This window comes from Sciurus vulgaris, assembly GCF_902686455.1.
Source record: "Sciurus vulgaris genome assembly, chromosome: 1".
In the NCBI taxonomy this organism is placed as follows: domain Eukaryota; kingdom Metazoa; phylum Chordata; class Mammalia; order Rodentia; family Sciuridae; genus Sciurus; species Sciurus vulgaris.
In genome coordinates, this window is record NC_136461.1 from 7,984,693 (window position 1) to 8,008,767 (window position 24,075).

At 61.8% G+C, this 24,075-nt stretch overlaps 1 protein-coding gene across 4 annotated transcripts in view; it reads left to right on the forward strand.

Annotated features, from left to right (window-relative positions):
- Nucleotides 1-16,405, forward strand: part of DISP3 (dispatched RND transporter family member 3) — a 43,040-nt gene extending 26,635 nt beyond the window's left edge. For 3 of the 4 annotated variants that reach the window (XM_079142839.1, XM_079142841.1, XM_079142840.1), the window contains 18 exons: nucleotides 1,620-1,756; nucleotides 2,510-2,644; nucleotides 3,011-3,171; nucleotides 4,205-4,344; nucleotides 4,908-5,056; nucleotides 5,234-5,395; nucleotides 5,895-6,056; nucleotides 7,665-7,763; nucleotides 8,340-8,476; nucleotides 9,425-9,609; nucleotides 11,250-11,380; nucleotides 11,454-11,626; nucleotides 12,387-12,513; nucleotides 12,995-13,140; nucleotides 14,065-14,224; nucleotides 14,659-14,772; nucleotides 15,117-15,283; nucleotides 15,772-16,405. In XM_079142839.1, the coding sequence (XP_078998965.1) occupies nucleotides 1,620-1,756; nucleotides 2,510-2,644; nucleotides 3,011-3,171; nucleotides 4,205-4,344; nucleotides 4,908-5,056; nucleotides 5,234-5,395; nucleotides 5,895-6,056; nucleotides 7,665-7,763; nucleotides 8,340-8,476; nucleotides 9,425-9,609; nucleotides 11,250-11,380; nucleotides 11,454-11,626; nucleotides 12,387-12,513; nucleotides 12,995-13,140; nucleotides 14,065-14,224; nucleotides 14,659-14,772; nucleotides 15,117-15,283; nucleotides 15,772-16,134 (2,848 nt within the window). In that variant the 3' untranslated portion in view covers nucleotides 16,135-16,405. The remainder of the gene's footprint in view (nucleotides 1-1,619; nucleotides 1,757-2,509; nucleotides 2,645-3,010; nucleotides 3,172-4,204; nucleotides 4,345-4,907; nucleotides 5,057-5,233; nucleotides 5,396-5,894; nucleotides 6,057-7,664; nucleotides 7,764-8,339; nucleotides 8,477-9,424; nucleotides 9,610-11,249; nucleotides 11,381-11,453; nucleotides 11,627-12,386; nucleotides 12,514-12,994; nucleotides 13,141-14,064; nucleotides 14,225-14,658; nucleotides 14,773-15,116; nucleotides 15,284-15,771) is intronic. The other variant, XM_079142842.1, reaches the window with a different exon arrangement.
- The last annotated feature ends 7,670 nt before the right edge of the window (nucleotides 16,406-24,075 follow it).

Sequence of the window (24,075 nt, forward strand, 5' to 3'; positions counted from 1 at the left end):
CTGGTTATACTTAAGTCTGTCTTATTTTATTTTATCCTTTCTGTCCATTTGTTCTGTTTTTCTTTTCTTCTCTTTTGGATAAACTGAGTCTTTTCTATGTGTCTATTTAATGTCCTTTGTTGGCTTTTCAGCCATAACGCTTATTTCAGGGGTTGCTTCAGGATCTGTAGTATGCATCTTTGAGTACCACGTGTACCTTCAAGTGCTGTCCCACACGCTCAGCATCAGGTGTGAGAGCCTTACAGTGACGCTGTGCTGTCACCCCTCCTGGCCTGTATGCTCTGGCTGGCACTTGACCACAGAGCCACATCCCCAACCCTATTTTGTGTTTTATTTAGAGACAGGGTCTCACTGAGTTGCTTAGTGCCTCGCCTTTGCTGAGGCTGGAATCCTCCTGCCTCTGCCTCCCGAGCCCTTGGGATTACAGGCCTGCGCCACCACGCCTGGCTCAGTAATCTTTTAAAGATACTTGAATAAACAATAAGAAAATTCCATGTATACGTTCACGTTATTTCAGCTCTTGCTCCTTCATACGCACCACGTCTCCACGTGCTGTCGTTCCCTCCCTGTCTGAAGGACTCCTTTCCCCTTTCTTGCGGTGTGGGTGTGCTGGAGAGCCATTTCATCTTTGGAGTATCTGGAAAATCTCCATTTTACCTTTGTTTCTGAGATGTGTTTTGCGGGATCCAGCACTCTGGGCGACTGAGCCCGGCGTCTGAGGGTTGCGGATGGCTGTGTTCTCGGTGCGTTGCTCCTGGTCCGGAGTCGCTCTCATCCGCACCTCTGCTCCTGTGTGTGCTGTCTTTTCTTGGTATGCTTTTCAAATTCTCTCTCGGTCGGTGTTGCTGAGCACTTTGATCCTGATGCGCTGTGTTGTACTTTCATCTGGGTTTGTGGTCTTTGGCGTTCGTCTCTCAAGTTTCTGGGATCAGTGAGTTTTCATCAGGCCTAATTTCTCGGCCTCTCTGGGGAGTCAGTTAACACACTCGGCTGCACCGACGTCGGCAAACCATCTCAGGGCCGTAAGCCAGGGCGATCAGGGGGCCCCCCTGTACCTTGTCTCCCGGGGTCACGTCCTCTGCTGCCCAGTGTCCAGAGCCTGGCTTCCTGTGTTTTCTAAGAGCCTCACTGTCTCCAGTGGGACCATAAAGCCCCGCTCCGTCGTGGCCTCGGACGCCACTTGTGCTGGTGTCCTGAAATAGTGTGACCAGCCCGTTGTGCTTTTCTTAGTGAAAGTTACTTGCATTAAGCACACGCTGAGTAGCAGTGGAACACTGAGCGTCCAGAAGCCAGTTTGCGTGTGGATTTGGCTGCGGATAACTGAGAGTTAGAATGACGCGGATCTGTGGTGACTGATGATTGTCTGCATGGACCGTGCTCCTCAGCCCCGGCCGAGCGTCTGGACTGCCCGAGAGATCTAAAAGCCTCTGAAGGCTCAGCGCCACCCAGACTTTGGTTGTGTTTGGTGTCTGGCCTGCACACCGGGGCTTTCGGAAGCCCCACTGCTTCTAAGGTGGAGGCTAAGCAAAGCCACTGGTGGTGTGGCAGCGCCCGGCCTTCAGGGGCTCACACCACCTTGATCCCCTCCCATCTCCTCTCTCGTGTCCTCCTTCCCCCAGCAAAGTCCAGGTCCTCTATGGGGGCACAGACCTCTTCGATTACGAGGTGCGCAGGACCTTCAACAACGACATGCTGCTGGCCTTCATCAGCAGCAGCTGCATCGCCGCCCTTGTCTACGTCCTCACCTCCTGCTCAGGTAGGACACCCCCACGGCCTCCACAGGGCCAGCCCCCCAAGGAGCCAGGATGGGCTTGAATCCGCAGGACAGAGCCGGGTGTCTGCTCCGAAATCACCCCTAACCCAGCAGGCTGCCCGAGGTCCCAGGCAGGCCAGGACCCCCTGCAGTTTGAACTTAGGCCCTGTGACCTTCTCCCTTGCAGTCTTGGGAAGTCTGGGGTATTGGACGCGGTTGTAGGTCACTCGGTAACCTGCTTTCTGCCCCAGGTCAGCCTCCCTCCTGTCCCTGTTCCCTTTTGCCTGGCCACCTCCCCAGCCTACCAGCTGCTGCTCTGCTGTGTACAGTTGGCATGCTCTGTCTGCCCAGGCCTTCCGTGCCTTTATCTGCTCAGGGGTGTTCATTAGGCGTCCGCTGCGTGTCCGGTGCAGTTAGGTGCCCAGCCCGTTGGTGAACCTGACAGGCACAGGCCCGGCTCTGCAGGAGCTCTGGGCTCCCATGGGAGGGACACCACAGACATGGCGTTCATGGGTCTATTCCTGAGATGGGTTCTGCCAAGATGAGGCCCCACGGCATCCTGACCTACCCCGGGGGCCTCTCGCCCAGCCGCCTTTGGGCACAGAGGACTGAGACTTGCCGGGAACAGACAAGGTGGCAGAGGGATCTGGGGATGAGGGCAGGAGGCAGCACCCAGCTCCGACCTGGGACACGAGAGGGGCTTGTGTTCTGCAGAGTCCCTCCTCTTGACCCCCTTGTGCCCCCTGCCCTGCCCAGTGTTCCTGTCCTTCTTCGGGATTGCCAGCATTGGCCTCAGCTGCCTGGTGGCGCTCTTCCTGTACCACGTGGTCTTCGGCATCCAGTACTTGGGCATCCTCAATGGGGTGGCTGCCTTCGTGATAGTGGGCATTGGTGAGTGGCCTCCCACTTGGGAGCTCTGCCCTCCCCCGCAAAGGACCTTCTCCCTGGACACCAAGCCTGGCTTCCAAGAGGCCTCTAAAAAGCCCCCTCCCAGGCCCCAGAGCCTTGAAGTGTGGGGTTAGCGTATGCGGCGCAGGTGGACGCATGGCATGTGCTGGGCAGGGAGAGGTGATGCAGTGGGAAGGCCCTGGCAGTGAGGGACGGAGGCCAAGGTCTGGAGGACCTGCTGGTGGGGCCCTTCAGAGGGACCTTCCCAGACTGCAAGCTGAGAAGCTGGACTTTCCCGGGGCCTGGCTCTCAGGAGCTGCCCAGGGCTGGGCCAGACCTGAGCCTGCCCGGCCGGGCTCCCCTCCTCAGGCGTGGACGACGTCTTCGTGTTCATCAACACCTACCGCCAGGCCACCCACCTGGAGGACCCGCAGCTGCGCATGATCCACACCATCCAGACGGCCGGCAAGGCCACCTTCTTCACCTCGCTGACCACGGCTGCCGCCTACGCAGCCAACGTCTTCTCCCAGGTGGGAGGCCCCACCGCCCCAGCCCCCAGCCCCGCTGCGGGGCCCTCCCGGGGTCTCTGTTCCCGCCTGCCCTGGTGCAGCCACAGCCTGGGCCTCCAGGCGCTTGCGTCCCTTGCAGTCTGCTTCCAGTCGCCCGCAGCCAGAGCTCTCCAGTGGGCGGGTGCCGGTGGTGCCCGGCGCTGACACGTCGGTGGCATGCACGTGCTGCCTCACGCTGGGCACAGGGCGGCTTCCTCTCATCACCCAGTCCAGGCTGCAGTTCCCTCCTGTGCTCCTCGCCAGGCGGGGGCCAGAGAGGTTAAGTCACTTCCTCAGAGCCACACGGCTGCAAGTGGTGAGCGGCCCGGAGCCGCCCCCACCCTCTGTGCCACCCTCCTTCACTGCCATCCCTCTGCCTGTGCTCCCGAGCGGGGCTCAGGAGAAGCAGCAAGCGTGGACTGAGTCCTTGGTGCTGAAGGACTGTGACCTCTGGCAGTCACCACATGCTCTGAGATTGTCCAGGCTTCCTAGAGAGCCACACCCCAGAGGCAGGCGGGGCTGGTTCAGGCCTGCTCTGTGTGACTTAGGCAGGTTGCTTAACCTCTCTGAGCCATGTTCCTCACTGAATGATTCTGAGAGTGAAATAGGAAGGCGGGGAAGCGGTTTCACACAGTGTGCAGGCTTGACCGGCACATCCCTGGGCGGGTCCCTGTGGAATTCTGGGGCTCCTGTCCCCAGGCTCCCTGTTTCCCTCGGGTGGCATCTCTTTCCCTTCCCCCAGCTAACATGGCCTGGTCTGGAGGGACACGTCTTTCTCTGGCTCCTTTCCTTCCTCCGTGGTGGTCCTGATGGCTCTCTGAGCCAGGCGCTGTCGGCCAGTGGGCTGTGGGTGGACAGGGCTTCCCCCACCACCGTCAACCGCCAGCCCCAGCTCCTCGGCCAGAGCCATGTCCCCAGACCAGTGCTGAAATCCCACTTGCAGCCCGGGGCTTGGGTGTCTTCAGCCACAGGGCTCCAGGCTGACCACTGTGCGTCCCTCCCGCACCCCATCCAGATCCCGGCCGTGCACGACTTCGGCCTGTTCATGTCGCTGATCGTGTCCTGCTGCTGGCTGGCCGTGCTCTTCACCATGCCTGCCGCCCTGGGCCTCTGGAGCCTGTACGTGGCGCCCCTGGAGAGCTCCTGCCAGGCTAGGTATGCACTGCGTCCTCCCCGGCATGTGGACCTTGGGCAGGTCACTCCGCCCTCAGTGTCCTTTCCTGTAGAGCGGTGTGGTCACCGTGGGGGCGTCCTGTGGGGACTGTGAGGTCTCTGTCTGGGGCTGGCACAGCCCTCCAGAGTGCTAGCTCTGTGTGTCCTCGTCCCTAGTCCCTGGGATGAGCCTCTGCTCCCCGCACGCGCCCAGCCACATCCCCAGCCCAGCCTGTGTCCCCTCCTGCTGCGCCTGAACTGTCGATGGCATCAGGGCCCCCGGGGCCACATGCAGCAGAGAAAGGATTCCTGCTTTGGTCACCTCGGTGTGGGGCCACTGTGTTGTCACTCCCTCTCCCTGGGTAACGTCCATCATCACCATTGGTCTCTAGGAGGGGACGGTCTTAGAGAAGTCAGGTGACCGACGGCTGCTGGAAGTCGGAGGCACGTGCTGAGTCACACGTCCACACAGCGCCGTGCCTGGGCTCGCGTGTCCCTGGGCGTGCCCGTCCCCCCTGGGTGCCGTGCCCCTCTGGACTCCAGTCTCTCCCCTCCTCTCTCCATAGTTGCCACCAGAAGTGTGGCCGGAAGAGCTCCTTGCAGTTCCCCGGGGACGTGTTTGCCACTCCCGAGCGGGCGGGGGGCAGCCGCGCCCAGGGCCCCATACCCTACCTGGACGATGACATCCCCTTGCTGAGTGTGGAGGAGGAGCCAGGTGAGAGCTGGCGCAGGCCTGGGAGTGACCCCTGGCAGGAGGGGCGAGGACAGGCTGGTGCCCGGGCGGCGGTGGCCAGGCAGCCTGTGGGGTCCTCATACACTGGGCTTCCCTGGGGAGGGCGCACACCAGGAAGGCTGCGCCTCAGCTTTGACAGGCCTCCACTCTGCCCGGCAGTGTCCCTGGAGCTGGGCGACGCGTCACTGGTGTCCGTGCCCCCCGCGGGTCTGCAGCCGTGCCCGGGTAGGGGCAGCCGAGGCCAGCTCCTGGCACAGCTGCAGGAGCTGCTGCACCACTGGGTGCTCTGGTCCGCCGTCAAGAGCCGCTGGGTGATCGTGGGTGAGTCCCTCCTCTGCCTGGCCAGCCACAGACCCCTGTGACTGCCCAGGAGCGTGACTACCCAGGAGCACTGAGGTTGGACGCCGGGGCGGAGCCTCCCTCCCTGAGCCTCTTGTGCCTGCAGAGGCCGTGGCCTGTCAGCCTCCTGCTCCACGCTGGTCCTGGCGCTGGGCAGTGGTGCAGAGCCCTAACTGGGCCCCTGCCCTGCCGCCTGCTCTCTGTGACCTCGTCTGTGCCAGTCAGCCCGACCCCCAGTTTCCTCTTTTGTGCTGGACCAGCGTCCAGTCACACCGGACAGGAAGCGCGGGCTGTGAGGGTGGCTGAGAGGCCCAGGCACCCACCCTGCAGGAGCACTCAGCTCGCACCTGGCGCTGACCTGCCAGCACCTTCAGCAGCAGGTCGGAGTTGGGCCGTGGGAGTGCCAGCCCCTCCTGGGCGAGCGATCTCCGGGAGGAGGCCCCCCAGGTGTCGCCCGCCCAGCGCAGCTCCCTCCCTGCAGGGCTCTTCGTCTCCACCCTGGTGCTGTCCCTGGTGTTCGCCAGCCGGCTCCGCCCCGCCAGCCGCGCCCCGCTGCTCTTCCGGCCAGACACCAACATCCAGGTGCTGCTGGACCTCAAGTACAACCTGAGCGCCGAGGGCATCTCCTGCATCACCTGCTCAGGTGCGGGGCTGGCGGGCAGAGCCGCTGGTGCGGGACAGGGCTCTGCGTGGCTGCGTGACACCGCAGGTCACTCACCCCAGCCCTCGGGTTTTATGGGCACTTCCTGGGTGGCAGCCTGCCCTGCGCTGGAGACCCAGTGGGCCCGGGCACAGGCTTCCTGAGCTACAGGAGCCCATGTTCCCAGTAGTGTCCGGCGAGGCTCTCTGGAGGAGGATGCGTCTGGGCTGGCGCCCCAGGAGTGGAGGCACTTCCTGGGCTGGGACGGCAGGAGAGCAGTGAGCCAGGCTGGGCGGGCAGGGCTTAGGGGCAGTGCCAGCCTGGGGAGGGGCTGGCCGCTTATGAGGGTAGCTGTAGGAGGCTGGGGCTGGGCCGGGCAGGCGGGCTCCAGCGGGGACTGGATTTCCTCTGGCTGTCCCTGGAAGCCAGTGTACGTGGGGTGCTGGGTAGGGTTCGAGCAAAGACTTGGGTGTCCCCAGGGGTAGCATGGAGCGGATTGGAGGCCTGGGATGGACCGGCTGGGTGCCAGGGATAAGGCTGGCAGTCTAGACCGGGTGCAGTGGGGCTGGGGCCAGCTGCTGACGATGCCCTGCAGCGGGGGTCCTGGGGCCTCTGGTCTCCATGGCACTCGGTGACGGAGCTGTTGTCAGGCGAGCAAGGGGGCTTCTGATGTCCCCAGGCCTTGGCGGGTCTGCTCAGGCCTCGCCTTCCAGATGGGGAGCTTGAGGTCCAGGTGGGCCAAGTCAGTCCCACATCAAGCCTCTGCCGGGGCAGCCACGTGCGAGAGGGTGCTGGCGGGAGCGCCTCCAGGCTCCCGTGACAGCGGTGTTCAGATGAACTGGCGTCCCTTCGCTCGTGGTGCCAGCCGCCCGCAGGACAGTCCGCTGCCACTCAGAGGTGCTGCCAGAGCCCCTTGTAGATCAGCCAGTCCCAGGCACCCCCGGGTACGTGGCCTGCCCGGGCACAGAACAGCCTCTTCACTGCCACCTCGGGGCCTTGCCACCCTTGGGCATAGCCCAGTGCACAGGTGGCCCCAGGGAGGTCACAGCCCCTGCACAACGTCTGGAGGGGAGCCAGGGCCCAGCCAGCGCAGACCCTGCGCCTCCACTTTCTGAATGGCCTCGTGGGGGGCCTTTCACATGGCCGCACATGGGAACTCAGCTTTAGGAAGGACAGCCAGGGGACCCTAAAGGGCTCCGATCTTGCCACCTGCGCAGGGCACCAGCCTCTCTGAACCACTTTCTCCTCCGTCAAGTGGGTTGATAACGTCGAGCCCCCAGGTTGCTGTGGGGACTCTGGCTGCCAACCTGTGAGGTTTATCTTGTTTAAAGCCCACAGAACCCTAGTCCACAGCACCTGCAGCAAACCTGCGGCCTCCTGTCATCCCTGCCGTGTTTCCTCCTCAGGCCCCGGCGGGAGGCGAGGCAGAGCCCCCAGGTGGCCTGTCTGTGGGTAGACCTGGCCCCGAGGACACAGTTCTGTGTGTCCCACCCAGTTTCCTTCAGACCCCGGCACCCACCCAGCCTCTGGGCCTGTGGTGGATCCTGGCCTCCACCCCTTACTGCGCCAGCCGGGGAGGCCCCACTGTCCCTGACACGGTGCGGGGGACAGGTCTGTTCCAGGAGAAGCCCCACAGCCTGCAGAACAACATCCGGACGTCCCTGGAGAAGAGGCGGCGGGGCTCCGGGGCCCCCTGGGCCAGCCCGCAGGGTGAGCGCGGGGCCAGGCCGGGACCCTGTGGGAGCAGGGAGCTGACGTCAGGCTCCACGGTCTTCAGGAGCGGGAGCCCCGTCCCTGCTCTCGCTGGCTGTGGAGGGCGGGTGGGTGAACTCGGTCAGAACCGGGGCTTCAGCCGCCCTCAGCCTGGCCTGCGCCACTTTCCGAGCCCACCTGGCCGCCACGGCCACCTGAGTGCTGGGAGGGGCGACTGGAGCCTGGGGCTGGTTTCCCTGCTGGGGTCTCCACCAGAGGGGAGGCGCAGGGACACAGGCACCGCAGGAGCTGACCCTGCAGGGCAGTCGTGTCTGCTGCCACCCACAGCACTGCCACCACTGTCCCCACCATGACCACCAGCACCAGCCCCCGTTCACACTGCCCCGCCCATGGCCTCACCACCCTAGGCCATCGCCAGGGTCTTACCCTGACGTCACTGCCCCCATCCCCGTCCACTCCACCCACACCCACTCACTACCCAGAGAGGTCAGCAGACTCAGCCCGTCAGTCCACGGTGGAGGGCGGGCCGTCAAGGTGACCGTCCACTCCTCTTCCTTCCCCATTTGTCCCTAGACACCCTAGGCACTGTGTACATCTCCAAGGTGAAGAGTAAAGGCCACCCCACTGTCTACAGGCTCTCCCTCAATGCCAGCCTGCCCGCACCTTGGCAGGCCGTGTCCCCTGGGGACGGAGAGGTGCCCTCCTTCCAGGTGAGCTGGGCTGTCACAGCATGAGTCACCATGACCAGAGGGGCTGTGGCACCAGGCTGGCAGGAGGGGTGGGTGCCTGAGGATGGAGCTGCCGCAGGTGGATGACGGCTCCACAGCAGCCAGGCCTGCAAGAACCTGCAGCAGGGAGGCGGCACAGGCCCTGGGTTTGAGTCCTGGCTCACGTGTCGCCTGGTGTCTTTGGGCGGTCACTTCATCTCTCTGAGCCTCGGTTTCCTCACCTGTGAAATGGGGATATAAAAGGTAGCCGCCAGCACTGCCAAGGGCCACGAGGTAAGGCCCAGGCAGCGTGAGCAACAAGCCAAGGACACGGTCCACGTCAGGCCTGGCAGCCACTCTGGCACCCAGAGGAATCTCCTGGGCGGGTCTAGGAGTCCCGTTTCCCCTTTAGCACGTTGCACACTCCACGTGACAGTCACACATGACTTATGGTTGGGTTTGGGTGTCCTTGGGGGAGGACAAGGCCTCGGCCTCCCTGACGCCCAGCCTCTGCCCGTGCTGGCCCCACGGGAGGGCTTTCCTCCCTGCTCAGCGAGCAGCCACCTCCTGAGCCCTCACTCGGTCCCTCCTGCCTCCCTCGGTGCTCTCCCGTCCCGGTCCGTCTGTCCTGCCTCGTGCCCTGACCACCACAGTGAGGCTGCCGCCCTCCTCAGGGCCCGTTCCACAGGGCAGGGACCCGCCTGCTGGCGCTCCATCCTCGGAGCCTGGCACTCGGCGGAGAAAGAATCGAGGCTCAGACAGGAAGGGTTTGCTCAAGTCCTGGAGCTTTTCCAGCTCAGACCCAGGCCTCTGAGCCTCCAGCCAGGGCTCCGTCCTCCCCTGGGGCTGGGACCAGGCGGGACATGCTGAGCAGGGCGGGGACGGCCTGAGGCCAGGCGGTCAGGCAGCGCCCCGAGTCACGTGTCTTGTCTCTGTCGACCCACTGCTTAGGTGTATAGAGCGCCTTCTGGCGACTTCACCAAGAAGCTGACCGCTTGTATGTCTACAGTAGGGCTGCTCCAGGCCGCGAGCCCCGCCCGCAAGTGGATGCTGACCACCTTGGCCTGTGACGCCAAGCGGGGCTGGAAGTTCGACTTCAGCTTTTACGTGGCCGCCAAGGAGCAGCAGCACTCCCGGTAACGCCCCACAGACGAGCTGTTCCCACCCGGCTGTCCACCCGGTTCTCTCCCTTCCCCTCCTTCCTCGCACCTCCGTCTCTCATCCCATGAGAGATGCCACCAGGCACTTCGAGAGGGCTGTCCATTTCCACACACCAGTTCACACGTCTCTGTGTCCAGGACTGGGAAGTGGGGCCTGGCAAAGACAGTGGCCCAGTCTCCCCACTCCCCAGCTCCACTCTCCCTCCAGCAGAGCCTTAGGGACACATCAGCTGCCTTGCAGCTCCCAGGCTCTTCCACCTCAGGGCCTTTGCACTTGCCGCCTCCCCTGGCTCCTCACGTGGTTGACTTGAGACTTCTGCTGGGAGAGGCTGTCCCTGAGCGGGGTTCCCACCCACCCAAGACCACCCTGCCCGGGCTCTGTGTCTGCCCCCGGGGTTACCTGCAGTCTCACTGATCTGGCAGGTGACCTGTCCACCCCCAGGAGCAGGTCTGCATCCCTCGGGCCTCTTGAGGGTTTGTCGTTACTGTATGCCCACCTTACCCAGCCGGCTTGCGGCAGTAGACGCTGGCAGGGCGCATGCGTGCCTGTGCTTCCTGCCCGCGGTGCTCAGCCATGCTCGAAGTGTGCGTTTTATTTAGAAAATACTTCCTGTCTCCCTCCCTTAGACCGTGAGGGGTGAGGGAGGCCGAGTGTCGCAGCGCCCTGTGGGATGCTCGGTCCTGCCCCGGCCTGGAGTGAAGCCGAGGGGGGACTCTCCCTGGTGGCACCGTGTTCTGAACACGGCCTCACGTGCATTTATTCTGAGGCTGTGACCGAGGGGCCAGGACCCACCATGAGCAGCAGGGTGCTGGGGTGGATGGTGGCAAACACGCCAGGGTGGCTCCTGCCCTGGCAAGAGACCGCAGTGTCCTTACAAAGCATGATTCACACTCAGAAAGAACAGCCCCCCACCCCCCACCCCGCGGTGGTGGAGGCAGCTGCCGGGCCCTGCACTGTGACACTCACGGGCCGTGGTCCAGGACAGGACTGGCCTCAGGTGTCAGCACCACACCAGGCCAGACTCCACAGGGGCAGGGGTGCCCAGGATGGCTCTGTCCCTCTGTTTGTCCTCCCCTGGGCTTTCCCTGCACACTCAGGACTGACCAGCGGTCAGGGTCGGTCCAGCAGGCTGCCTGGATGAGCATAAAACATTCTAGAGAGAACCGAACTGTCTCAGGCCTGGTGGTCAGCAAGCTACTGGCCATGGAACCCACGCTTCCCCGGGACCTGAGGCTCTTTGGCTTTTCAGGTCAAGGTGGCCTAGGCTGCTGGGCAGAGCCCCAGACTGGCTCCCAGCCCTCCTGAACCCTTATGCTCCCTGAAGGATGGTCTGAAACGACTTCCCCACTCTGTTCACACTGCTGTGGAGAGCCGAGGGCCCATGAGGGACAGGGCCTTGACCAGGCCAGAGCTTTGGAGGGCCAGGACTGGAGCAGGCCTCTCCACCCGAGGCCTGGGCACTACACTGTCCACCTGAGACCACACCCTCATGCTGCGGGGAGCCTGAGTCTGTCCCCTGCAGCCTCCTGACCCCGGGGCATGGGCTGGTGTACCTTGCCTCCCCAGCTCCTCCAGGCCTTCCCAGCCTCAGCCCTGGCCTCCCTTGCCTCCACAGGAAGCTGTTCTTTGCCCAGTCCCACAAGCCCCCCTTCCACGGGCGCGTGTGCCTGGCTCCTCCCGGCTGCCTGCTCAGCTCCAGCCCAGACGGGCCCACCAAAGGCTTCTTCTATGTGCCCAGTGAGAAAGGTACTTGTGGGGACTCCAGGGGCCTCAGGAGCCTGGGCCCCACCCTCCCTTATAGCACCACCCCCGTCCACAGTGCCCAAGGCCCGCCTCTCAGCCACCTTCGGCTTCAACCCCTGCGTGAACACAGGCTGCGGGAAGCCGGCGGTGCGGCCTCTGGTGGACACAGGGGCCATGGTCTTCGTGGTCTTTGGCATCATTGGCATCAACCGCACCCGGCAGATGGACAACCATGTCCTTGGGGACCCGGTACGTGGGCCCACTCTGGGCAGATGCCGCAGGACCCCCGACAGGCTAGCCCCCCAGACCCCCTTGGCACCCCGGGACTTCTCCACCCCAGAAGGACCTCAGGGGACCCTGTTCCTGAGAGAGCCTAGTCGGGTGGACTGGAGACACTTTTGGACCTGTGCCAGCTGCCTGTGTCTGTGGGGGCTAGAGAGAGCAGAGGGGAGCAGGGAACCTCCCTGCCTCTTCTCGGCCCTGGGGAGAGGGCAGCCCTGCAGTGAGCCCGGCCACCTGTGCCCACGCCCTGTGCCACACTGTCCCCTGCCCTTTGCTCATGGTCACGCCCTGATCGGGCTCTGAAGCTTTTGGAGACATTGGTTCAGCAGGGACAGGGATGGGGCTGGCGACTGGTAGAAAGGCCCACCCTGGGAGTGGCAGTCAGCAGGGGGCCAGCCCGAGAGCAGGGAGGAGGCTCGTCTGCTCAGCTGAGGTGGAGATATAGGCGTCCAGAGCAGGGCGGAGCTGGCCAGGGGCTGGGCAGACGCAGCGGGACAGGCAGGGCGAGGGAGGGAGGGGAGCGTGGAGTCCAGCCAGTCCAAGGGGCCCGCAGGTGGGCAGTGCTCAGCAGAGGTGTGGAGGGGCGGGGCAGAGCGCATCGGCAAGGACAGCGGGTGACCTGCGGAGGGTTGCCACAGGACAGTGGCAGTGGCAGCAGGTTGGGAGCAGCGTGGGGTTGGAGTCCCGTCTCACTGAGCAGCCCGGCGGCTGTGTCTCTTTGGGAAAGGGCAGCGTCGTCTACGACAGCAGCTTCGACCTCTTCAAAGAAATTGGGCACCTGTGTCGCCTCTGCAAGACCATCGCCAGCAACTCGGAGCTGGTGAAGCCCGGCGGGGCCCAGTGCCTGCCCTCAGGTGCGTGGGTGGGCCCGGTCCTCAGGGTGGGTGGTCCTGGGGCGGGGGCAGCCCGGAACACGTGGCAGACATGCCCCCGTGCTGGAGCGTGTCCACAGGGCTCTTGGGGCAGGCGTGCACCATCATAGGCTTTGCACAAGCAAGAGGCTTTGCACGAGCAAGACCGTGCGTGGCCAGGATGGCGGGGATGGTGGGGAAGGCCCGCGCATGGCGGGAAGGGCCCGTGCATGGCAGGGCGTGGTGTGGATGGTGCAGGAGGCACAGCAGGAGGGCTTTTCCAGAGCGGGGGCGGGGGGCGGGCTGGCCCACGGAGAATCTTCTGGCAGCGTCATCTGTGGCCATCGCTGAGAGAACCTGAGGTCATTTTCCACCCAGTGGCAGACGTGTGTCACAGGAGCCGGAGGGGAGGCCCGTGGCGGGAGTGCTGGCGTGGTGGCAGCCGCTCTTCCGGCCCAGCCGTGCCCGCTGCTTCTCCCCGCAGGCTACAGCATCTCCTCCTTCCTGCAAATGTTGCACCCTGAGTGCCGGGAGCTGCCCGAGCCCAACCTGCTGCCGGGGCAGCTGTCCCACGGGGCTGTGGGTGTCAAGGAGGGCCGCGTGCAGTGGATCTCCATGGCCTTCGAGTCGGTGAGCCTGGGCACCGAGGGCTGGCCTGGAGCCAGTGCCTCTGATCTGGGGCCTGTGCCAGGGGGTTATGTGCCAGTCAGTGTTGGTGCCTAGGGCCAAACCAGGCTGGCCAGCTGCAGAGCTCGGCCCCATCTGCCCCTCCCGCCTTACCTGCCAGGGTTATGTCACTGCCTCAGCTGAGTGCGCTGACGCTCCCCTCCGCCGTGGTAGGAGGCCAGGGTCAGGGTCATGTGGCCTCCACATGGCCAAGGGAGAGCTTGGTGGCTAGGGACCCCGCCACTCACCTACTCTGTCACCTTAGACATTGTCTGGATCTGTCCGAGGAAGGACCTGTGTGAGCACACGCGCACATGCACACGCACACACCGCAGGCTGGTTCATGTACAGTGAGCAGAACTGGGTCAGCGAGGTAACAGGAGAAAGTTCTAGAGCTGGGGAGGGCCCCTTGCTCTCATTCTTCATGCACCGTCCTGTGCTGGCCACTGCAGCCACTGCCCTCGCAGACTCAGCCCAGCCTGGCGACACGCGGCCTGCCAGGCAGTGACGGGAGCTGGGCAGTTTCGTGTGGGGGATTTGAGAAGCCAAGAGGCCATTCGGGGCCTCAAGGAAGGCTTCCCAGGGGAGGCCAAGGATAAGCGGGGCCAGCTCTGCAGGCAGAGGGAGCCGTGTGTGCCGGAGTCCCACAGCAGGGGCTTCTGGGAGCAGAAGGGGACCCCGGAGGAAGGAGCAGGGACCTGGCTGTACCTGAACCTGCCGCTGCCATAAGAGTCATGCCATGTCCTCTGGCTGGTGGGAGCTCGTTTGGGACAAGGCCGCCCATTGTTTGCCCCACACACCACACACTCGGTGGCCACTGAGCAGAGCAGCCACCTCTGGGAGGGGCAGGCAAGCCACAGCCCGTCTCACGAGCTGGTGTCCCCGCAGACCACGTACAAGGGCAAGTCCTCCTTCCAGACCTACTCGGACTACCTGCGCTGGGAGAGCTTCCTCCGGCAGCAGCTACAGACCTTCCCCGAGGGCTCGGCCCTGCGCCGCGGCTTCCAGACCTGCGAGCACTGGAAGCAGATCTTCATGGAGATCATAGGTGAGGGCGGGCAGGCAGGCGGGCACCTCGGGCCACCCTGGGCTGCGAGGGCACAGGTCCTGCCTGGGCCACTCCTGCCATCCTTAGCCATGGCCCAGAGCCCTGCAGAACAGACAAGCCAGCACCCGGGCTGCTGATCTCACACCAGAGCCTGGGTCCCCTCCTGCTGGGGGCATCTGGCCACATTGTCTGGTCTTAAATTTGGCCACCTACAAAGCAGCAGTCGTGGCCATTGGCAGCTGTCAGTTAGGAACCTCTCTAGGAGCCAGGCCTGTGCTGAGCCTGAGCAGTATGACACCCCCCCACGGGCAGGCTCTGCCACCTCAGGAGTGGGGAGCTCTGAGGCTTGGAGCGGTGCAAGCTGGAGCCGCGGGGCCAGGAGCGGGGCTGCCACCCCTGCCCCCGCAGCCCCTGAGGCCCTCTTCCTGATGCAGGGGTGCAGAGTGCCCTGTATGGCCTGGTCCTGTCCCTGCTCATCTGTGTGGCCGCGGTGGCCGTGTTCACCACCCATATCCTGCTCCTGCTTCCCGTGCTCCTGAGCATCCTGGGTAGGTGGGCGACGGGTGATGGGCCCAGCCAGCGGGGATGGAGCAGCAGGGTCTCCCTGGTGGCCTCAAGCCTCAGTCAAGTGCCCCCAGTGGAGGCTTCACGATGCCCCTAGCCCTTGGTGGCTCATGGGGCTGTCTTCCCAGGAGTCTGTGCCAAGAGGAGCCAGATGGCCCCTGTGGCAGCAGTTGGCTCAGGGACACGTTGCTGCACCTGTGCCCTCTGGTGTCCCCCTCTGCGACCCTGGTCCCTGTCCTGTCCCCCAAGACCTCCCTATTGCGGAGGGTCCTCCAGGGCCCTGTGGGCAGAACCGGTCCCAGCTGCCCGCCCTGCTCCCCCATCACAGGCATCGTGTGCCTGGTGGTGACCATCATGTACTGGAGCGGCTGGGAGATGGGCGCTGTGGAAGCCATCTCCCTGTCCATCTTGGTGGGCTCCTCCGTGGACTACTGCGTCCATCTGGTGGAGGGCTACCTGCTGGCGGGAGAGAACCTGCCCCCCCACCAGGCTGAGGTGAGCAACCGCCTGCCCGCCCCCTCCCCACCTCGGTGCAGCAGAGGGACCCCAGCAGTAGTGGGACACCCCAGCAGCTGACCCCTAGGAGGCTGAGCCCTAGGAGTTGTCGCTGCCCGCTGGTCCCGGGAGCAGCTTGGGCCGGGCGTTTCGCTGGGACTTGAGGCCACGCCCCCTCCAGCCTCTGCCTCTGCTCAGAGCCAGGACTGCGGGCCTCCTGCGGGTTTGGGGTTTTGGGTTTTGCCCCTAGTCTGGGATGATTGTGGTGTGAAAACATGCCTGTGTAAAAATTAACCCCATTATACATCAAGTACTTTGGGTCAAAGAAGAAAGCTTTGCCATCGGGGTGCCCCCTGCTGAGGACCTCATTTGCCAGCCTTGCTGCCCTGGCGCCCACTCACATTGCGGCATGGCGGGGGCGGGGCCGGCGGGCCGGGGCGGGTCCCCAGCAGGTGCCGGGCCCCAGCGTCCGCTCTCTGCCGCCCTAGGATGCCCGCTCACAGCGCCAGTGGCGGACGCTGGAGGCCGTGCGGCACGTGGGCGTGGCCATCGTGTCCAGCGCCCTCACCACGGTCATCGCCACCGTGCCCCTCTTCTTCTGCATCATCGCCCCCTTCGCCAAGTTCGGCAAGATCGTGGCGCTCAACACGGCCGTGTCCATCCTGTACACGCTTACCGTCAGCACCGCCTTGCTGGGCATCATGGCCCCCAGCTCCTTCACCCGGACCAGGACTTCCTTCCTCAAGGCCCTGGCTGCTGTCCTGTTGGCAGGGGCCCTGGGGCTGGGCACCTGCCTCGCCCTCCTGCACAGCGGCTATAAGATCCCCCTGCCCAGTGGGGCCACCCTATAGCCCTGCCCCATGGCCTGACTTGAGCACCTTGCCCTGGCTGATGGGAACCAACCACACTCTGACCTCAGAGGCTCCTTGTCCCCCAGCCTGGCCCAGCTAGTTCCAGTCCCAACCTGGCAAGCAGGTGTCCACACTGTGGACCACATCGCCTTCATCCCTGCCAGAGCCCACGCCGAGGACGAAGCTGGCCACCACTGCCCCTGGGCTCTGCTGGTCCCTGGATGGAAGGGGGCGGCCCTGCTCCCAGGCCTGGCCACCACTGGTCCTGGAGCGTCTCGAGTCCTTGCCGCAGTGTGCACGGCTTCCTGGGGGTGCTGTGTGGCTCCCCTTCTCCGCAGTAGAGCTGAGACAGCCGGGGCTCCCTGGGCCTTGCAGGAAGAGCACAGAGGGTCCACACAGGGTCCCGCTCCCCTGGCCTCCCTCCCCGTGGCACTATGTGGCCAGGGCCAGGTGGTCCTATGGACCTTGCCACTGAGGCCAGGGGCCCGGCCTGGGGTTGTGCATGTCCTAGCCCCAGCCCGGGCCTCAGGGGCTCCTCTAAGACCCCGCGGGGGCTGTGGGCCCAGCACTGACTTCCCCACGTCCAAGCCCTGTCTCCCGCACCTGGCACGGAGGGTGGATGTCTTGGGGCACGGCCTCTGTGGGAAGGAGCTGGCCGTGCCTGCCGCTGCCTCCCAGCAGATGGTTCCCATTAAAGTGAGATGGAACTGCAGAGCGCCGCTGGTAACACGCGCATTTCCAGCATTGCTGGCTCTGAGAAGTTCTTCACGTTGTAATAACTAAGTGTCCACGTGCAGCCCAGCCAGGACCTAGCGCAAGGCCGAGCACTACCTCTGCCCCAGGCTGGGCAGGGATGGGCTGGGTGTATGGTTTTGGACCCTCACAGGAACAAAGTCACACAGGGCTCTGGGGCCTCCACTGTGGGAAGCAGGGCTCCAGGATGTCCTGTCTCCAGGGGCCTGTCAGCTCCACAGCTCAGGCGTGCTGAGCGCTTTCTGGACGCCTTTTCCTGGGCCTTTCCTATCGTCCCCCTGGGCTTTATGAAGCTGGATGTAGATGTGCTGATCAGTTGATCCCTGATAGTGAGAAAAATCCAGGTGGTCCCCAGGCCTGCTTACCTGGTCATCCACAAAGATTAACTGGGGGCTGAGGGTGCAAAACAGATGGACGCCTCTGTGTCCCCCACCTAGCAAGTACTGGGCACAGCTGAATGCCACTGTTGGAGGGAGTGTCAGGCCTCAGGTCCATCTGTGTGAGCCAGCGGTACTGGCTGGCTCGTGACACTAGCAACGTGTCTGTGATGGGTCGGTTCCTTGGCTGCCATAGCAGCACCACAGACTGTGGCTTGAAGGGCAGAAGTGTGTTTTCCCACATGTGAGGAGACTCATCAAAATCACGGTGTCAGCAGAGGGGGGCCTTCTGGGTGTTCAGCTGGGAGGCTATGGGCCTCGCCAGCTTCAGGGCGCCAGCCATCCGAGGCGTTCACCAGCTACAGGTGGCCACTCAGTCTCCGCCCCCTTCCCGCCACCTGTCTCAGTGTCTCTGCTCCATGCTCTTCCCTGTGTGAGGACACCAGTCACACAGGATTGGGCCCCGCCCTGACGACTTCATCTTCGCTTGATCAGCTGCAGACTTTCTTCCAGTAAGCTCGCGTTCACAGGTGCCAGGGTCAGGACTCCAGTGTGTCTCTCTGGGGACAATACTTTTGTCACAGGGCTTGTCTCTTACCAGCTCATTCACTGGCCTTAGCCAGTGGGTTCCAGTTGTGCCCATTTTACACAAGGGGAGACCAAGGCCCTGAGGCCCGCTTGCCTGGGTCATGAATGGCAAACTAGGTCTGAGTGCAGCATGCCTGTCCCCAAGGGGTACGCAGCTGCTCCTGAGTTGTCGCAAAGGCCAGTTGTGAGCACAGGGAGATCAGAGGCCTGTCCTGGAGTTGAGGGCGGCCCTGCGTGTCTACAGTGCTCCGGGCTCCATCTTCCTTCTTTAATGAGCCCTCGGGGCCCAACCAGGGCGCCATGGCTGAGGGGAAGCATCTCACCCCGGAGCACAAGGCCCTGGAGGGGCTGCTCAGCATTTGGGCTGAGCTCTGGCCCAGGACCTCTGGCAGCCCTGTGTGGGGCCACACTTGCAGATGCTATCTTCCCAAATGACCGTCCCATGGGGCTTGGTGCTTACGGGGGCTGGGTGGGGGAGGGGAGGGGTGACACATTGACAGGACGCCCCACAAGGTGTTGGACGAAGACCAGTGTCTCCAGTGACTGGAGACTGGTCCACCTGATGGCCTGGTTTTAATGTGCCGGCGGGCTGTTTTGCATATTATTCGCCCTTTCTCAGAGTCCTCCTGGGCCCATTTTCTTGTGTCTAGTGCTGGGGATCGAGTCCAGGGGCACCGGCCACTGGGCTGTACTCCCCGCACCCACTCGCCTTTTTTCTCTTCCTGAGACAGTGTCTCATGAAGTTGCCCAGGCTGGCCTTGAATTTGTGAGGCTGCCTCGACTCCTGGGTAGCTGGGATGACAGGCGTGCCCCACTGTGCCCACCTGGTCCACTTTTAGGAACAACTCCTCTCCTTCCCCTCCGCCTCTGCCTTTCTAGAGTGCCAGGGCCGGGGGCAGGCAGATTGGGGTGAAGGAGACCAGACCCTGTGTCCCTGTGACCTCCCCCAGGATGGCTAGGGCGCCTGGCATCGTGCAGATCCCCTTTTACGATGAGCACCCTGGGGCCCAGAGGGAGGGGGCTGTGCACACAGCATGCTGGCTTCTGGGACAGACCCTCGACTTAGATCTGCCTCCCTCCCCTCCAAACACCTGTCCTCGTCCCTCCAGGCTCTGCGTAGTGACCAGTCCATCCCGCTCCCAGCTGCTGATGGTCTCCTTCCTAGGGTGCAGGCTGGGACAAGGCTGGGGAGGACGTGGGAGATGGTTTGGGCACCTCAGGGAACTCTGGTCGCACAGCTGGCTGCCTACTTTCCTACGAATCATCCTACAAATCAATGCCCTCATCTTGTTTGTGACTGTTGGCACCACAGCGTCCCAGAGGCACTAACTCCCGTGAAAAGAACCCTGACCTTCCTTTGCCGCTGACGCGGGCTGTGATCTTAATGAGCTTTGCTAAGCATAATGAGATCTTCTTCCTTCACTCCAGCGCAGCTGCCAGCCCGGTATTTGCGAGGATGGGCAGGCATGTGGCGTGCCTGAGTGCCAGAACCTGCGTGGAGGAGGGACCCCTCACCGGCCCAGGGCCCCGAGCCCCTGCTTCTTATCCCCTCTTTTGGAGACAGGAGATGGCAGTGGGTGCCAGCTTCTTGGTGGCCCAGCGTGCTCCAGGGGAGTAGAGCCTTTGCCCTGTTTCACTGCTGAGGGGGCTGAAGCCATAGACATGAGCTGAGTTGCTGTCCCCCTCCCTAGTGGACAATGAGACTTGAGAAAGGACGTGCCCACTCCCACATCCTCCCTTGGAAGCCGGGCTTTATCCCGAGGAGAGCAGGGACACAATGAAGGAATTTTGAAAGCAGAAGACCATTTCCTGCATATCCAGCTGGTAAAGAGCTAAGCCCGTTGGTGTGGCTGGGGAAACAGCTCCTAGGTATTGTGGTCCAGCCATGGAGGGTGACTTGCAGTGACTCAAAATCACAACCACACAATCCTTCGACTCAGCGGTCCCCATACTGAGAATCTGGCCTGCAGATAACTTACAATGCCAGGTGCAAAAGTTCTTCATTAAAAATGGGAGGCTGGAGCCCCCAACACCCATGCACACGAGGGCCTGTGAAGTAGATGACGGTCAGCCCACCCAGACGGCAGGATGCTCTACAGCTGTAAAGGAGAACCAGAGGGCTTCCTGTGTGCCAATATGCGAGAACTGCCAGTATTCCTGGGGGAGAAGGGTCTCCAAACTGTAAAATATGCTAGTTCATGTGTAAATGGGCCGGGCAGGGCTTGAGGCTCAGCGGCAGAGCGCTTGCCTGGCGCGAGTGAGGCACTGGGTTCGATTCTCAGCGCGCATATGAATAAAATAAAGGCCCATCAACAACTAAAAAAATATATATTTAAAAAAGAAAAAGAAGTGGCCAGCTGAGAGGGCCTATGCTCATCTTCACCTACTGATACATAAAGTAATTCGGAAGGAAATACAAGAAAAACTAACCCCGTGGCTACCTGGGCGAGTCTAGTGCGCAGCACAGCGGGAGGGCTTTGGTTATAGATCCGCACGCTGGGGCTTGTCGACTGCAGGAAGGTATCAGCTAGGTGGGTTTGGGAAGCAGGAGAGAGGTGGCTGTCATTGCTCTTTGGAGAGCTCACCGCTCAGGGAGTGGAGAGGAAGGGTGCACCCCCCCACCACAGAAGGCTTCGGCCGGCACCCGGCGCAGGTCCTGCACCAAGAGCCACCGGCCAGCGCCGGCTTTCCTGCCCCTCTTCTCTAAGCAGGGACAGGGCTGAGCCCTTGGGGTGACCAGGAGGGTGGCATTGCCTGATGCTGCTCCCTGGTCCCGTGTAGGCGAGCAGGCAGCAGGGATTCATGGAAGGGGCAGCCCCAGGTAGCGGGCCAGAGCTGGCTCACAGCCCTCTGTTCTGCTCAGGAACAGTCTCGCTCCACCTCCATTAGCCATGCAGCTGGGCAAGTCACGTAGTCTATTTTCACCTGTCTGCTCATCCTTTAAATAGATAACACCCGCCGTGCATGGGCTTTGTGTTTTAATGAGATGCTGTTTGCCCAGGCCACAGCCACGGTGATGGCCTCTGTCACTATCATCATCATTGTTATCAGATGCACTCCTTCTGACTCAGGATAGCATGTGCTTGGAGTTGCAAATCCCTTCAGTAAGCAGGAATTATTTCCTCCCCGACAGCCCCTCCCTGACTGGGGTGGAGTAAGCTGACTTGTCCTGCTAATGAGCCGGACCATGGGATCTTTATCATCCACAGGGAGGTGGCAAAATAAGGTTTGTAACATACCTGGCCAAGGGGAACGGCCTTCTGTGCTTCTGCACATCCAGGAGAAGGACATGTCCCCTGCAGCCCACTTGTTCCAGAAAGCAGAGAGACGCAGGGAACCGTGGCCTGGAGCTAAGCCCAGCTGGTCCCACCTTAAATCTGCCCACTCCCAGTTGACAATCAATAGCTGTTGTTTGAAGTTGCTGTGTTTGGGGGTGGTTGTTACGCAGCACTGTTGCAGCAGTAGCTAACTGAAGCACTACCCATCACCTCCAGAGTTAGGTTGAAGGTTCACACAGCCACAGAGGCCCAGTGGTTGTCACCGACAAGGTTCCCTTTGTCATCTCAGGTCACAGCCTCCACTTTGCACCTCAGGCTTCCATGGAACAAAATTCCTTGGTGCCGCTGGGTTCGGTGTTGCAGCTCTGCCTTCACATAGGCCGTGGCCCAACCTGGCAGGCTCTTCTTACACCTGCTACGCTGTGTGGCTCCTCCTCATCCTTAAAGACCCAGCTTCCTCCAGGGAGTCTGTGGTCACCCTGAGTCTGCGTTAGCTGCTGTGGACCGCAACCACACAGCACTTTAACCTCCCAGTTCACTGTATTTTTAATGAGCAGCTGCTTGGCTCTCTCCCCTCATTAGGAGGCATTCCACAAGGGCAAAAGCTGTGTGTCCTAGCCCCTGACACACAGCTCGAATGACATCGTTCCCATTTTATAGGTGGGCAGATGGAGGCATGAAGGAAGAAGAAGGTACTCGGCGGGGGATACTAACAGGGAATGGACTGTCTGGGTGCCCTCTGCCCTCCCACCTGCCTCCCTGCTCCCCAAGCGACTCAAGGTGAATGCTTGGGCAGAACCTGATGCCATGGGCACGTCCTGTCCTGTGGTGTGGCAATCAGCCCTCAATCCCTGGGCTCCCCCTGGAGCTGGGTGACCTGCTCAAGCCACTTAATCTCTGAGCCTTGAGTATCAATTATCTCCTGCAGCCTAACAAACCACTTCAAAATCTAATGGCTTGAAACAGCAACTGTGTGTTTACCTCAGGATGCCGTGGGTCACAAATGAGGTTGGGTTTCTCTGACCCCAGCAGGGTTCCTCATGCGTCTGCAGCCAGCTGGGGGTCAGTGGATGTGTCTGTTTCCGGGGCTTGGCTGTTGTCAGGCTGAGGGACAGGGGTCACAGGGTATCCTGCAGGCTGCTTGGGCTTGCTCACAACGTTCCTGGAATGTCACAGAAGTGCTCGGGCCCCCTGTCGGGGGCTGAACTGTGTCCCCGGTACTGGAGACGGGACTTTGGACTGGTGACGATGGAAGTAGAGCTGGGTCAGTGAAGGGTGGACATGCGGACCAGGCTTTAGTTGGGGCTGCAGCTGAGAGGAGACAGCCCTGTCGGAGGGACCAGGCTGCTCCCCAGACAGAGGGAGAGGTGAGCTTCTCATTGATTTGCTGGCTGAGCGGAAGTCTGGTGATTTTCTACTGGCCAGGAGCACAGTTCCAAAGGATATTTCTTCTTGTGCACCACTCGGGCCCCTGGGCAGTCACCATCGACTTATCCTGGGGACTGGTCGAGTCACTCTTGGGAATGGTGCCATCATCCTGTGCAAACATTCTGCCTTGTGACGGTACCTGAGCCCGAAGGTGGGACTGGGGGACTTCGGTTGCCTGAGATACAGGGCTGGGATAGAAATACCAGCTCCAAGGGGCAACCAGTGGGTCCATGTGCTGAGCCGAGTAGAACCTGACCCCAAAGTAGGGCAGCAAAGGGGACACACATAGCATGAAGACAGAGGTCCAATGCCAGTCACCCATTGGACATCCGCAGGCCCAAGTGAAGAGTATTTTCAGCAAAAGTGGCCTTCAGATCCCTGAAATTAACCTAGGTGGCCATTATCACCCTGAGCCACACGTCAGAGGTGCCACCTCCAGCAAGCTAGCAGGAGGCCAGTCGTGCGCTGCCTGAATTTGAAACTAAGAACAAGAGAAGCCGGTGGGTTTACTTAGGTTTTTTTTCCTGGTAACGATTTTGTTGTGTGAGCATTCTACTTCTGGGGTTTCATCTGGGTCTACTGAGGCAGTTGAACAGGGCGCCAGGGCAGAGAGGCAGCACGCTCTGCTGCAGAAGGCAGTCACCAACAGCACCCAGGGGCTTCTTCCATGGTCCCGGCCCCTTGTCCCATTCTCACCTGATAAAAGACAAGTTGAGGTTCCAGGCCCTGAGATCTCAGAATGGGACCTTATTGGAAACGGGGTCTTTATAGATTCAACCAAGATAACACGAGGTCATCAGGGTGGGTCCTAATGCAATATGGCTGGTGTTATGGGCTGTGGTGTAGATGTTGAGGCCCTAATCCCCAGTACCCCAGGATGCGCCTGTGTTTGGAGACAGGGCATTTAGAGAGGTTGTTAAGTTAGAACGAGGCCGTTAGGGTGGGTCCCGAGCCCCTCTGAATGCTGTCCCAAGAAGGGATTAGGACACACAGAGATATCAGGGCACATCAGCACGAGGCACGACCGTGGGGTTACATGGGGAAAATCGCCATTTGCAAGCTGAGGAGAGGGGTCTCAGGGAAGCCGACCCTGCTGGCTTGGTCTTGGCCTTCAAACCTCCAGAACCATGAGACATTAAATTTCCATCGTCGCAGCCTTTGGTTATGTTCCTGACCTGGCAGCCCCAGGGAACTGAGACAGCTGTCCAGGTCTGAGCCCCAGGTCAGTCCAGAGTCTCCAGTGGGGTGAGTAGTCTCTCCTCCTCAACAGGAAGGACTCCAAAATCACGCTGCAAAGGTTAAGATACAGGGAGAGGAATAACGGTGGGCTTTGGTTTTGTCTAGTTTTTGTGGTTTGTTTGGTTTGCGAAAGTCCCAAGCACTCAACGTTACTTCATATGTTGAATGGAGCCAATGAGAAATCTGACTCAGGGTTCCAGTGAGGATTCAGTGAAGTGCTTGGCACGGAGTGAGGGACAAGGTAAGAGCCACAGAAAGCACGCAGTGATTTATCAGTG